The 16,007-nt window shown below is 39.5% G+C and overlaps 1 protein-coding gene across 1 annotated transcript in view; it reads left to right on the plus strand.

The window, feature by feature from the left end:
- The window catches only part of EFCAB3 (EF-hand calcium binding domain 3), a 147,495-nt gene that overhangs the window by 38,467 nt on the left and 93,021 nt on the right, over positions 1-16,007 (plus strand). Inside the window, exons 18-20 of the mRNA XM_024980197.2 lie at positions 2,698-2,751; positions 3,723-3,827; positions 7,584-7,637. Coding sequence (XP_024835965.2) covers positions 2,698-2,751; positions 3,723-3,827; positions 7,584-7,637 — 213 coding nt within the window. The remainder of the gene's footprint in view (positions 1-2,697; positions 2,752-3,722; positions 3,828-7,583; positions 7,638-16,007) is intronic.

The following is a 16,007-nucleotide window of genomic DNA, read 5'->3' on the forward strand; positions in this document are numbered from 1 at the left end:
TATTTTAACCTGTATGAGGCCTTCTATATTAGAAGGTCTTAATCTCTCTCTGATCCTGGAAATTTTAATTCATTACTTCTTCAAATAATTTCTCTTTGCTATTTTTATTTTCTCTTCTTTTGGAATGCCCATTACTCAAAGATTAGCGCTCTTACTTCTATACTCATATCTTCTAACTTTCCATTTTCTACCTTTTTATCCTTCCTTGCTACCTTTTGAGGGTGCCTCAATCTGGTTGGACAGCCCACTAATTAATTTTTCACCTCTTTTCATTGTACTCTATCTCATCTATTATCGGAGAAGGCAATGGCACCCCACTCCAGTGCTCTTGCCTGGAAAATCCCATGGATGGAGGAGCCTGGTGGGCTGCAGTCCATGGGGTCGCTAAGAGTCAGACACAACTGAGCGACTTCACTTTCACTTTTCACTTTCATGCATTGGAGAAGGAAATGGCAACCCACTCCAGTGTTCTTGCCTGGAGAATCCCAGGGACAGGGGAGCCTGGTGGTCTGCCGTCTATGGGGTCACACAGAGTCGGACACGACTGAAGTGACTTAGCAGCAGCAGCAGCAGCATCTATTATATTTCTGTATTTAAATGTTCAGAATGGGAGAAAATAATAGCAAATGAAGCAACTGACAAACAACTAATCACAAAAATATACAAGCAACTCCTGCAGCTCAATTCCAGAAAAATAAATGACCCAATCAAAACATGGGCCAAAGAACTAAATAGACATTTCTCCAAAGAAGACATACAGATGGCTAACAAACACATGAAAAGATGCTCAACATCACTCATTATCAGAGAAATGCAAATCAAAACCAGTATGAGGTACCATTTCACGCCAGTCAGAATGGCTGCAATCCAAAAGTCTACAAGCAATAAATGCTGGAGAGGGTGTGGAGAAAAGGGAACCCTCTTACACTGTTGGTGGGAATGCAAACTAGTACAGCCACTATGGAGAACAGTGTGGAGATTCCTTAAAAAACTGGAAATAAAACTGCCTTATGACCCAGCAATCCCACTGCTGGGCATACACACTGAGGAAACCAGAATTGAAAGAGACACATGTACCCCAATGTTCATCGCAGCACTGTTTATAATAGCCAGGACATGGAAACAACCTAGATGCCCATCAGCAGATGAATGGATAAGAAAGCTGTGGTACATATACACAATGGGTATTACTCAGCCATTAAATGTTTTATACCTAGTCTTTTATAACTAGTATTTCCATTGATTCTTTTTATACTTTATTATTCTTATTATATTATCTAATATCTTCTTTCCTTAAGTATATTTGCCACACTTACTTTAAATTCCTGGTCCTTTTATTCCAATAATTCTGATTCAAATGGTATGTGTTATCCAATTTGTTTACTTTTTAAGTAGTTGTACATCTCAGATGGCTACTTACTTTGGTCCCATAAGTTCTTTCTCTCTTGGAGTATCATTACGTGTTTGGAAATGCGCCTTCAGTAAGGGTCTAAGGTTAGGCTCCAGTCTATATCAGCCTCTGTTGGGTTTAAAGAGAAGGGAATGGATGAACCCCAAGGCAGAGAGACCCAGGCATTGTTGATCATATTCCCAAGTTGATACTTTCAAGCAGCATCTCTGGTCAGAGTTTCACCTTTAAACTCAGAAAGAAACAAAATTGGAAGAAAGTCTAGATTGCAGTCCATCAGCCCTCAAGGTTGAGAAGAGGATGATTAAATATCTGAAGGAGATTGTGCATCTTCACCTGTGTAAATTAGATCCTCTCTCCTAAAGTCTCTAAGTCTATGTACTGCCCTGATAGTACCGTCCAGATCCCTCACCTGTAGTCTAGGCTTTTCCTGCTACTTTCTGTGGTGAAAGGGGTAGACAATGGTAACTTAGGAATCATAATAAAGACAAGGACAGACATTTGTAATGTTTCACCCATTGGTCCTTTAACTGTCACCTCTAGTAGGCCTTCCAATGCAGGCTGTAAAACCACACACACACACCAGTACAGTTTTCCATTTTCCAAGAGCTTTTGCTGTGACTTTTCATTTAGTTCCTAAAATCCAGTTTTCACTCTTATTTCAGCTTTTTCCTGGGCTGATTTCTGGAGAGGGTGTCAAATATCCATGCTAGTTCCCCATCTAAAATAGAAATCAATCTTTGAATTTCTGTAAAATATGAAGCCTGGGATGATAACAGATGACATTTCACTATGGGATTTCTTTGCAGAAGAGTTTATTCTCATTGGCTTGTCAATGAAAATATCTAAAACAATATCCATTTGATGTCACATGAAAATATGGAGAAATGTTCAATGCTACCATTCAAAGACAACCTGTCATCATCGTTCTGTTAGCTCAGGAATCAGCTACTATTCATTCATTCGTGAGTCCTACAATATCTGATGCTATCCTTGGGAACATTAATATGCTTGAGCTTAAGCAGAGGAGTAGAAAAGGAAAAATCAGATGAAAAAAGAGAGCGAGAGATGAGAAAGTTGTGGCAAGGTACCGCTAATAATTGTTTCATTTAAAAAAAAAAAATGTGAGTCGATCTACTATCTTAAAAGTTTTTCCCCATTTGTCTCTTAGCTGGCATATAAATAGAAAAAATGAGTAAAATTATAAGAATGTTCTTTTTTAAATTGCCAGGATTTTTTAATTATTTCAGCTGATTTCATCAATTACTGTATTGTTCCTTATGTTCCAGCTGCTGGAAAGCTGTACAAACATAAGCTGCTGGACAGCATAAAGTCTCTCAAAGGTGAGCGAAAACGCAGATGAACTTGGGACTCCTCACGTTTTGCACTTGCTTTTTAAAAAAATTACATTTATTTTTGGTGGTGACAAATTTGTCAGTCTAACATGTTCATTTATTAAGTGTTTTTGTCTCATTGTTTACTGCTTTGAACATAACTAGCTTTGAAGAAATTATTTTTGTTTCTATCATTGCATTTCAAGTTCTATTTTCTGAATATAACTATAAAGGCAGTTTCTTACCAGAATTCACCAGACTTGCCTAATTTTTTAATTTCTTCCTTATAAATGTTGCGTAAGAACTATAATCAAATCCTCTGGACAAAAATGAGGCATAAGTTCTGTTCCTGATTCTTTTTTTTTTTTTTTTTTAATTTTATCCTACTTCTAAACTTCACAAAATTGCATTAGTTCTGCCAAACATCAAAATGAATCCACCACAGGCACACACGTGCTCCCCATCCCGAACCCCCTTCCCTCGCCCCTCCCCACACCCCCCAACCCCCCCCCCCGGGCCGTCCCAGTGCACCAGCCCCAAGCATGCAGCACCACGCATTGAACCTCGACCGGCAACCCGTTAATTTAAATTAAAAACTTAATGATCTTTTTAATGTCTAGTGGTGCACTGGGATGACCCAGGGGGATGGTATGGGGAGGGAGGGGGGAGGAGGGTTCAGGATGGGGAACACGTGTGTGCCTGTGGCGGATTCATTTTGATATTTGGCAAAACTAATACAGTTATGTAAAGTTTAAAAATAAAATAAAATTTAAAAAAAAAAGACAAAAAATTTCCAAAATAATTGATGCTATTGCTACGGAAATGAGTGGTTCTAGGTCCTTACTCTCTGTTCCTGATTCTTAAATAACTTTATTGTTCCTTTGATTTTTTACTCTCTAATTAATGCATAGATATGTCCAGCACTTTTCACTTTGTCATTATTGTTTGTTTTTCTCATTCCCATTTTATTTTTACCTAAGGAGTGGATCTTAATGTTAATAAGCTGGACTCCTTCATGGAAAATATGGGCTTTAAGATAGAAGAAGAAGAACATAAAGACCTGCTGAACAACTTGCCCATGGATGGTGAGCTGCTCCTGGTGGAATTTTTGATTCATATGTGAGAATTGCTGAGAGTATATTTAAAGTTGTGCAGATATACTAAAAAACAAAAGATAAGGGCCCAGTCCTCAAGAATGCATCAGTTTGTGCAGTGGACCTTATTGAGTGCCTAATATACATAAGCTATTAAAAATATAAAAATGAAGGATGATATACATAAGCTATTAGAAATATAAAAGTGACAGTGTCCTCAAAAGTTCACAGTCTAGTAAAGAGGCTTGCATGTTAACAGGTCCTCATAATGGCTATGTGGTTGTGTTAGAATAATAAAAATGTTTTCATTAAAATTCTAAAGGAGGAAAAAGCTAAGTTTGCCAAGAAAAGGATCAGAGAAAACTTTATCAGGTGTGTAGAAATTCTTCATTAAAAAAAAATCCTAGATGAGGAAAAGCAGTGCATGAAAAAGCATAAAATCATGTAAGATCACATGGTTAGGGAACTAGCAAGTATTTCTCTATGGCTAGGATATGGGGTCACACAGAGCTGGACACGACTGAAGAGATTTAGCAGCAGCAGCAGCAGGATATACACTTCATGTCATAAAGTTGCAGAAAACATGCTGGAAAGGAAGGCTGCCAAGACTAGAACCTTAAACCAGGCATTAGAGTTTTAGCCTTCTTTCTGTTGAGTTATTTTGGAAATTTGTGCCTTTTCTAGGAATTTGCCCATTTAATCTAAATTGTCTAATTTTGTTGACATGAAGTTATTTATAGTATTTCTTTATAATCCTGTTAGTTTCTGTAAAGTTAGTGATGGTCTCCTGATTTTGATCTGTCTTATCTCTTTTTAGTTGGCTAGTCTAGCTAAGAATTTGACAATTTTGTTGATTTTTCCAAAGAGCCAACATCAATTTTCCCTACTGATTTTTGGCTTTCCACTTTATTGATTTCACTTCTAATCTCTATTATTTCCTTCTTTCAGTTTACATTGGATTTAGTTTTCTCTTTGTTTTCTAGATTCTTAAAATGAAAATTTAGATTATTAATTTCAGATTTTTCTTTTTTTCTAACAATTGTTTTCAACTGTAATCCAAAAGTTTTCATACAGTTTCATTTTCATTCAACTAGAAATACTTTCTAATTTCCCATTGTGATTTTTTGATCCATGGGTTATCTTAAAATGTGTTTTTAATTTCCAAATATTTTCTTAAATTTCCTTCTACTATTGATTTTGAATTAATTCCACTGTAGTCAGAGAACATACTTCCTGTGATCTCAGAACTGAATGAGACGTTTTTATGACCTAGCATAATGGTGTATCCTGGAGGATGTTTTATGATGGATAATATTGTTTGTCTTCTTTATTCTACTGTTTTTCTATTTAGGTGTTCTAGCCATTATCAAAAATTTGATATTGAACTCTCCAAGTATTATACTTTACTTGTCTGTTTCTCTCTTCAATTTTAGCCTTCATGCTATAGGCAGTAGTGTATCTAGAATATTTCACTTTTGGAAGTCGGTGCTGATGGCAACATAGAGGGCACTATTGGAAAGAAAGACTCAAATTTAAAACGTATTGCTATGTTCCAACAAGAGGTGATAAGGGCCTGGGCAAGTGAAGGGAAGTTAGTGATGGATTAGTCATCATGGACTGATTTGGGAAACATTTTAAAATTAAAATGGATAGGGCTTAAGTGACTGATTACAGGTGAGTTGTGAAAAAGAAGAAAAATTTTAGAGTCTTCCCTGGAGGTCCAGTGGTCAAGACTCTACACTTCTAATGCAGAGGCCATGGTTTCCATCCCTGGCCAGGAACAAAGATCCCACATACCATGTGGCCAAAACTAATAATAAAGTTTAGCTTTAAAACATTTTTTTTAGGAAGCAGACATCTCCTTGTGACTAAATCATAAACTGTATCATAGCCAATTTGAGAATTCAGGAAAGATTCAGGTTACGATATCAAAAGAATAGTTTCAGTTTTACACATTTTGAATTTGAGATATCTATAGGACTTTGAACTAGAAATATGTATAAAGATGTTTGGAAATGAGTACTCTGATAATTTATCTTACTTGACTTTCCCTAGGAAGTTAGCTGTCCACAGATTTAGCAAAGTTTAGCATTGTGCCAGAGCGGAGTAAAGATTATTAGCAGACCAAAAGGAGAAGCAAAATAAATAAATAAATGGAGGGAATATTTGATAAGGAAAGTTTGAAAGTAAGCAAATAGACTAAGGTGGAAAGTAGTCTTAAGAAAAAGACAGGAAAAAATTTAGCTAGGATGAATTCTGAACTACGAGAAACAAGTTCAAAATGAAGAAATAGTTCCAAAATAATTTTCCTTTATAACTGTCACACCTAGCATGTGTTAGAGTAACCCCTAATAGTGAGGCCCACAAGTATCCACTGGGAAAAGTTTGCAAGATAACAGAGCCCTTTGAGAAAAACAGTAAAAACCTGGACTTTATCCCACTGGCTCTACTGATTATATGGAATTATGGAAAGAATTTGAAATTTGGAATAAGACACAGACTTAAATCTCAGCTCTGTCTGTGCAAGATTGTTCAAATTAATCCCCCTGAGTCTTAGTTTCTTAAAAAAAGAAGAAGAATGTAATAGTTACCTTTCCTAAATGTTGTAAGTTTCTAGGATAGGGCCTAACACATAGTAGGCATTTAATAGTAGATTTTGTTACTGGTAATTATAATGACCCATATATATTCATGTCGACACAATGCCACTTAAGTATGCCTTTGCTCTGGCCAGAGAAATGGACATTTTCCACAGGATAGTTTTTTCTTTATTACTGGAAATACATAGTTTCCCAGTATTTTTGACCTGCCTATAAAAGGATGTAGATATATTTATTATCGTATTTTCTAGGTATTTTAAATGTTACTAGAATGCCACAACAGTGGTTTTGATCATGGACGTATCAGCCAACTCCTGGAGTACCAATTCTGAGGTCAATGAGCCCACAGGAAATAACATTAGAGACCTGTTTCAGGCTATTCATGAGTCTTCTGTAGAACTAACTGAAATACATGAGAACAGACAGCTTCCTGTGAGACACTGTTCATCCATCAGGCTGTTCCTTCTAAATACCCCCATTTAAAAGGAAAATACAAATAAAGATTTTTAAACTGCTTATTAAAGTTCAGTCAGGTTGATCGAAGCTCTTTTTTTTAAATACTGAGTATGGATAGTCCCCGAATACAGCTAAGTGTTACCTGTGGATTGAGCAAAAAAATAAGTTGTTTTGGTTTGTTTTGTTTTGGCCACATTGCATCACAGGTAAGATCTTAGTTCCCCAGCCAGGTATCAAACCCAAGCAGTGGAAGCATGGAGTCTTAACCACTGGGCTGCCAGAGAAGTCCCCCAAAGTAGGTATTTTCAATGCTCCAAGTCAAATCTTTCCTACTTGAGCATTTGCCCCTTTTAAGATGCTTATTAACCTTATCATCAATAAAAAAAAAAAAGAATTTTTCCAGATCTGAAAGTAGAGAAGGTGACTTTTTAAATGTCAGTCCACCATTCTACCATGTAAAGTTTATCTTAATAGAATAAAAGTGAAGTTGGAAGTGTGAGTTAAGTATCCTCCTTATAATCAAGAGGTTTGTCTTTCCACACTATCCATTTGGAATGACAATAGGATAAAACTCTAAAGCAAACCATAATATTTGCTGAATTTCATGTTTTTCTTCAGCGTATAACTTATATCTGTCTTCCATTTCTCTCTTTTATTGTCTTTATGCATACAATTCTGTCTTCTCTTACAGATGAGGGGAAAGTAGACGTGAGTGTGGTAATGGATGAAGGAAACTTTTTTACAGGTAAGTTAGATTTTTATTAACTCCTTGTTAAGCATCTACTATATTCTAAGTATAGATACATAAAAACCAAACTTCCAGGAGCTTATGTAGTCGGGGCAAGGGAAAAACTATAAAGCAGTGCAATAAAATGTTATAGGTGCTTTGTTTAAAACCTATACAAAGCAAAGGAAGAGCAGAATGGTCACTTGAACCTGAGGAGGAGAAACTGGTGAATGCTTTAATAGTATGGGCAACAGTGAGCTGATCCTTGAAAGGTGAGTCAGTTTTGCCAGACAGAGTGGGATGGGCAGAACTTGTGGCTGTTACCTTATATGGCAAAAGACCATATATGTGGAAATGTGACTAAGGATGATCTGGAGATGGAGAAAATATCCTTGATTATCCAGCTGACCCTAAATGTAATCACAAATATCCTTAGAAGAAGGAAGCAAAGTGAAATTTGATGACAGAAAAAGTAGAAGGCAATGCAGCAATGGAAGCCAGATGCTATACTGCTGACTTTAAAGATGGAAGAGGGGTCATGAACCAAGGAAAGTAAGTGGCCTCCAGACATGGAAAATGCAAGGGAACGGATTCTCTCTCTAGAGCCTCCTGAAGGAGCCAGCCTTGCTGATATCTTGATGTTACCCCAGTGGGACTGACTCAGACCTCTGACCCCCAGAACTGCACAAGAAACAAATCCATGTTGTTTTAGATCACCAAGATTTTGGTAATTTGTAACATATAGCAACATCAGGAAACTAATATAGGAAACAAATTGTGGAGGACCTTGGATACCAAATAAAGGAGTGTGAATTTCGTTCTGTGCTGAGTGGGGAGTCATTCCAGGGTATTAAACAGGGGACTATGTGATTAGATTTGCAAATTAGAAAGATTACTCAAGCTGAAGAATAAATGATGGATGGAGATTTGTGTGCTAGAATAGAGTCAGGGAGACTAGTTACGAAGCAGATTGTAACTGTTCAGGCCAAAGACAATAAAGGGCAGAACTAAACATTATTTATGAGACTTGAAAGAAAGGGGCATATGTAAGAGATGTTACAGATGTAGAATCTATAGGATTTGGCTACTCATGAGCTATGGAAATAAAGCAAAAGGATGGAGTGAAGGATGACTCCTTAGTTTCTGAGTTGGGTAGTTGGGTAGTTGGGTAGGTGGTAATGACATTTACCAAAATAAAAACTTCAGCAAAACAGACTTAGGAACAAAGATATAGTCTTCATTTTGGTCATATTGAGTTTGGGATTCCTGTGAGACATCTATGGGAAATTGAATGCTAGGCGGTTGAATATGTGGGTAAGAATCTGAAACCACCTCTTTTCTCTGAGTCAGTCAGACCTCAAGTCAGAAAGAGAATCTGTGTAAATGTGGAGTTAAATTCAGAGGAATTTACCTCAAAGCTTCAGTTTTCTCCATAAAGTGGAAAACAAAATCATCTACTGGGAAAAAAAAAAAAAGGCACAGTAGTGGGGTCAGATCAGATCAGTTGCTCAGTCATGTCCAACTCTTTGCGACCCCATGAATCACAGCACGCCAGGCCTCCCTGTCCATCACCAACTCCCAGAGTTCACTCAAATTCATGTCCGTCGAGTTGGTGATGCCAACCAGCCATCTCATCCTCTGTGGTCCCCTTCTCTTCCTGCCCCCGATCCCTCCCAGCATCAGAGTCTTTTCCAATGAGTCAACTCTTCGCATGAGGTGGCCAAAGTACTGGAGTTTCAGCTTCAGCATCATTCCTTCCAAAGAAATCCCAGGGCTGATCTCCTTCAGAATGGACTGGTTGGATCTCCTTGCACTCCAAGGGACTCTCAAGAGTCTTCTCCAACACCACAGTTCAAAAGCATCAATTCTTCGGCACTCAGCCTTCTTCACAGTCCAACTCTCACATCCATACATGACCACAGGAAAAACCATAGCCTTGACTAGATGAACCTTTGTTGGCAAAGTAATGTCTCTGCTTTTGAATTTGCTATCTAGGTTGGTCATAACTTTCCTTCCAAGGAGTAACCGTCTTTTAATTTATGGCTGCAGTCACCATCTGCAGTGATTTTGGAGCCCCCAAAAATAAAGTCTGAAACTGTTTCCACTGTTTCCCCATCTATTTCCCATGAAGTGGTGGGACCGGATGCCATGATCTTCGTTTTCTGAATGTTGAGCTTTAAGCCAACTTTTTCACTCTCCTCTTTCACTTTCATCAAGAGGCTTTTGAGTTCCTCTTCACTTTCTACCATAAGGGTGGTGTCATCTGCATATCTGAGGTTATTGATATTTCTCCCAGCAATCTTGATTCCAGCTTCTGTTTCTTCCAGTCCAGCATTTCTCATGATGTACTATGCATATAAGTTAAAGAAACAGGGTGACAATATACAGCCTTGACGAACTCCTTTTCCTATTTGGAACCAGTCTGTTGTTCCATGTCCAGTTCTAACTGTTGCTTCCTGACCTGCATACAGATTTCTCAAGAGGCAGATCAGGTGGTCTGGTATTCCCATCTGTTTCAGAATTTTCCACAGTTTATTGTGATCCACACAGTCAAAGTCTTTGGCATAGTCAATAAAGCAGAAATAGATATTTTTCTGGAACTCTCTTGCTTTTTCCATGATCCAGTGGATGTTGGCAATTTGATCTCTGGTTCCTCTGCCTTTTCTAAAACCAGCTTGAACATCAGGAAGTTCACGGTTCACATATTGCTGAAGCCTGGCTTGGAGAATTTTGAGCAGTACTTTACTAGCGTGTGAGATGAGTGCAATTGTGCGGTAGTGTGAGCATTCTTTGGCAGTGCCTTTCTTTGGGATCGGAATGAAAACTGACCTTTTCCAGTCCTGTGGCCACTGCTGAGTTTTCCAAATTTGCTGGCATATCGAGTGCAGCACTTTCACAGCATCATCTTTCAGGATTTGAAATAACTCAACTGGAATTCCATCACCTCCACTAGCTTTGTTCGTAGTGATGCTTTCTAAGGCCCTCTTGACTTCACATTCCAGCATGTCTGGCTCTAGGTCAGTGATCACACCATCGTGATTATCTGGGTTATGAAGATCTTTTTTGTATAGTTCTTCTGTGTATTCTTGTCATCTCTTCTTGATATCTTCTGCTTCTGTTAGGTCCATACCATTTCTGTCCTTTATCGAGCTCATCTTTGCATGAAATGTTCCTTTGGTATCTCTGATTTTCTTGAAGAGATCCCTAGTCTTTCCCATCCTGGTGTTTTCCTCTATTTCTTTGCATTGATCGCTGAAGAAGGCTTTCTTATCTCTTCTTGCTATTCTTTGGAACTCTGCATTCAGGTGTTTATATCTTTCCTTTTCTCTTTTGCTTTTCACTTCTCTTCTTTTCACAGCTATTTGTAAGGCCTCCCCAGACAGCCATTTTGCTTTTTTGCATTTCTTTTCCCTGGGAATGGTCTTGATCCCTGTCTCCTGTACAATGTCACGAACCTCATTCCATAGTTCATCAGGTACTCTATCTATCAGATCTAGGCCCTTAAATCTATTTCTCACTTCCACTGTATAATCATAAGGGATTTGATTTAGGTCATACCTGAATGGTCTAGTGGTTTTCTCCACTTTCTTCAATTTAAGTCTGAATTTGGCAATAAGGAGTTCATGATCTGAGCCACAGTCAGCTCCTGGTCTTGTTTTTGCTGACTGTATAGAGCTTCTCCATCTTTGGCTGCAAAGAATATAATCAATCTGATTTCGGTGTTGACCATCTGGTGATGTCCATGTGTAGAGTCTTCTCTTGTGTTGTTGGAAGAGAGTGTTTGCTATGACCAGTGCATTTTCTTGGCAAAACTCTATCAGTCTTTGCCCTGCTTCATTCCATATTCCAAGGCCAAATTTGCCTGTTACTTCAGGTGTTTCTTGACTTCCTACTTTTGCATTCCAGTCCCCTATAATGAAAAGGACATCTTTTTTGGGTGTTAGTTCTAAAAGGTCTTGTAGGTCTTCATAGAACTGTTCAACTTCAGCTTCTTCAGCATTACTGGTTGGGGCATAGACTTGGATTACTGTGATATTGAATGGTTTGCCTTGGAAACGAACAGAGATCATTCTGTTGTTTTTGAGATTGCATCCAAGTACTGCATTTTGGACTCTTTTGTTGACCATGATGGCCACTCCATTTCTTCTGAGGGATTCCTGTCCACAGTCATAGATGTAATGGTCATCTGAGTTCAATTCACCCATTCCAGTCCATTTCAGTTTGCTGATTCCTAGAATGTCGACATTCAGTCTTGCCATCTCTTGTTTGACCAGTTCCAATTTGCCTTGATTCATGGACCTGACATTCCAGGTTCTATGCAATATTCCTCTTTACAGCATCGGACCTTGCTTCTATCACCAGTCACATCCACAGCTGGGTATTGTTTTTGCTTTGGCTCCACCCCTTCATTCTTTCTGGAGTTATTTCTCCACTGATCTCCAGTAGCATATTGGGCACCTACTGACCTGGGGAGTTTCTCTTTCAGTATCCTATCATTTTGCCTTTTCATACTGTTCATGGGGTTCTCAAGGCAAGAATACTGAAGTGGTTTGCCATTGCTTTCTCCCGTGGACCACATTCTGTCAGATCTCTCCACCATGACCCGCCTGTCTTGGGTTGCCCCACAGGCATGGCTTAGTTTCATTGAGTTAGACAAGGCTGTGGTCCTAGTGTGATTAGATTGACTAATTTTCTGTGAGTATGGTTTCAGTGTGTCTGCCCTCTGATGCCCTCTTGCAACACCTACCGTCTTACTTGGGTTTCTCTTATCTTGGGCGTGGGATATCTCTTCACGGCTGCTCCAGCAAAGCGCAGCCATTGCTCCTTACCTTGGACGAGGGTTATCGCCTCACCGCCGCCCCTCATGACCTTCAATGTGGGATAGCTCCTCTAGGCCCTCCTGCACCCATGCAGCCACGGCTTCTTGGACGTGGGGTTGGTCCTCCCAGCCACCGCCCCTGGCCTCCGTCGTGGGGTTGCTCCTCCCCACCTCCGCCCTTGGCCTCAGGCTTGGGGCATGGGGTATCTCCTCCCGGCCGCGGCCCCTGACCTCTGACGCGGGGTAACTCTTCTCCTCGCCGCCCCTGACCTTGGACGTAGGGTAACTCCTCTCGTCGCCGCCCCTGACCTCGGACGCTGGGTAGGGAACTTCAAAAAAAGTATTGCTGATTTTGGGCTTTCCAGGTGGCCCAAAAAAACCTACCTGCCAAAGAAGGAAACATAAGAGATATGGGTTCAATCCCTGGGTTGGGAAGATCCCCTGGAGGATGACATGGGAACCCACTCCAATATTCTTGCCTGGAGAATCCCATGGACAGAGGAGCCTGGCGGGCTACAGTCCATAGGGTTGCAGAGTCAGACACAACTGAAATGACTTAGCATGCATGGACATTGCTGGTTTCAGATTACTTTGGTAGAAAATAGGAACTAGAGAAATATACGAAAGCACTGCAGAGAACTGCCAAGAGTCAAATAAGGTCAGTTATCATAAATAAGTAACTTTTCCCATGATTATGGTATTCTTCAGGTGGACCAAGTTAGGGGTTTCTCAAGGCTGATGTGCCAAAAGAATGAAAGCATAAAGACATGAAAGGTGTAGTCAAGAGATTGATTAGGTGGTCGAGTATGGGCAGATAGGGAAGGAAGTGAAAATGGAAATTATAATGGAAATTATGTACTTAGAGAAAAGTGAGGGGGTAGAATGAAGGGCTCTACAGAGATTATAACATGTGTGGTAGGAGTAAGGAAGTAAATGAGGTGGGCAAATATGAAGTTCTGAATTTAAGATTTTAAAAACTTCCAGGTGATAGCAAAGTCAAGGGTATGTCCATGTCAGTTAACTATTATAGAATTTATGAGATAAGTCTGAGGATAAGGAGATCAGAGATCTGGAGAATAAGTTGTTGAATGAGCCCTCTGAATAAAGACTGGAATTCACTGTAACGATGCCAGGAGTTTGAGTGCAGAGAAAGACTGTGAGTAATAGGATATAAGCTCCTGACACAACCAAGAAATCAATTAAGTGACAATAAAAAGAAAGTGTTTCATAAATCTCAAAAGAGGAAAGGTTTCAGCATAGTTAGAAAGCAACAACCAAAATCCAGGAGAATGCAAAGCCCTAAGGAAATGGGATATAGAATAATGAGCAGTTTTCTCTAAATAAAAAATTAAAATAAATAATAATAATAGAAAAGTCTATTAGGAAAAGGTGAAATTAACTTAAGAAAGAAGGTAAGAGTCTACAAAGAGATTGACAATATACAGAAATTGAAATTTAATGACATATGAGTGCAAAAGGGCACTATAGGAAGGATCATGAGCTCCTTATTACCAAATTCAGACTTAAATTGAAGAAAGTAGGGAAAACCACTAGACCATTCAGGTATGACCTAAATCAAATCCCTTATGGTTATACAGTGGAAGTGAGAAATAGATTTAAGGGCCTAGATCTGATAGATAGAGTGCCTGATGAACTGTGGAATGAGGTTCATGACATTGTACAGGAGACAGGGATCAAGACCATTCCCAGGGAAAAGAAATGCAAAAAAGCAAAATGGCTGTCTGGGGGGGGCCTTACAAATAGCTGTGAAAAGAAGAGAAGTGAAAAGCAAAGGAGAAAAGGAAAGATATAAGCATCTGAATGCAGAGTTCCAAAGAATAGCAAGAAGAGATAAGAAAGCCTTCCTCAGTGATCAATGCAAAGAAATAGAGGAAAACAACAGAATGGGAAAGACTAGAGATCTCTTCAAGAAAATTAGAGATACCAAGGGAACATTTCATGCAAAGATGGGCTCGATAAAGGACAGAAATGGTATGGACCTAACAGAAGCAGAAGATATCAAGAAGAGATGACAAGAATACACAGAAGAACTGTACAAAAAAGATCTTCACAACCCAGATAATCACGATGGTGTGATCTCTGACCTAGAGCCAGACATCCTGGAATGTGAAGTCAAGAGGGCCTTAGAAAGCATCACTACGAACAAAGCTAGTGGAGGTGATGGAATTCCAGTTGAGTTATTTCAAATCCTGAAAGATGATGCTGTGAAAGTGCTGCACTCGATATGCCAGCAAATTTGGAAAACTCAGCAGTGGCCACAGGACTGGAAAAGGTCAGTTTTCATTCCAATCCCAAAGAAAGGCACTGCCAAAGAATGCTCACACTACCGCACAATTGCACTCATCTCACACGCTAGTAAAGTACTGCTCAAAATTCTCCAAGCCAGGCTTCAGCAATATGTGAACTGTGAACTTCCTGATGTTCAAGCTGGTTTTAGAAAAGGCAGAGGAACCAGAGATCAAATTGCCAACATCCACTGGATCATGGAAAAAGCAAGAGAGTTCCAGAAAAACATCTATTTCTGCTTTATTGACTATGCCAAAGACTTTGACTGTGTGGATCACAATAAACTGTGGAAAACTCTGAAACAGATGGGAATACCAGACCACCTGACCTGCCTCTTGAGAAATCGATATGCAGGTCAGGAAACAACAGTTAGAACTGGACATGGAACAACAGACTGGTTCCAAATAGGAAAAGGATTTCGTCAAGGCTGTATATTGTCACCCTGTTTATTTAACTTATATTCAGAGTACATCATGAGAAACACTGGACTGGAAGAAACACAAGCTGGAATCAAGATGGCCGGGAGAAATATCAATAACCTCAGATATGCAGATGACACCACCCTTATGGCAGAAAGCGAAGAGGAACTCAAAAGCCTCTTGATAAAAGTGAAAGAGGAGAGTGAAAAAGTTGGCTTAAAGCTCAACATTCAGAAAACGAAGATCATGGCATCTGGTCCCATCACTTCATGGGAAATAGATGGGGAAACAGTGGAAACAGTGTCACACTTTATTTTTCTGGGCTCCAAAATCACTGCAGATGGTGACTGCAGCCATGAAATTAAAAGACGGTTACTCCTTGAAAGGAAAGTTTTGTCCAACATAAATAGCATATTCAAAAGCAGAGACATTACTTTGCCATAAAGGTCCATCTAGTCAAGGCTATGGTTTTTCCTGTGGTCATGTATGGATGTGAGAGTTGGACTGTGAAGAAGGCTGAGTGCCGAAGAATTGATGCTTTTGAACTGTGGTGTTGGAGAAGACTCTTGAGAGTCCCTTGGAGTGCAAGGAGATCCAACCAGTCCATTCTGAAGGAGATCAGCCCTGGGATTTCTTTGGAAGGAATGATGCTAAAGCTGAAACTCCAGTACTTTGGCCACCTCATGTGAAGAGTTGACTCATTGGAAAAGACTCTGATGCTGGGAGGGACTAGGGGCAGGAGGGGAAGGGGACGACGGAGGATGAGATGGCTGGATGGCATCACTGACTCGATGGACATGAGTCTGAGAGAACTCCAGGAGTTGGTGATGGACAGGGAGGCCT

The sequence above is a fragment of the Bos taurus genome, chromosome 19 (genome assembly GCF_002263795.3).
Source record: "Bos taurus isolate L1 Dominette 01449 registration number 42190680 breed Hereford chromosome 19, ARS-UCD2.0, whole genome shotgun sequence".
Classification (NCBI taxonomy): Eukaryota; Metazoa; Chordata; class Mammalia; order Artiodactyla; family Bovidae; genus Bos; species Bos taurus.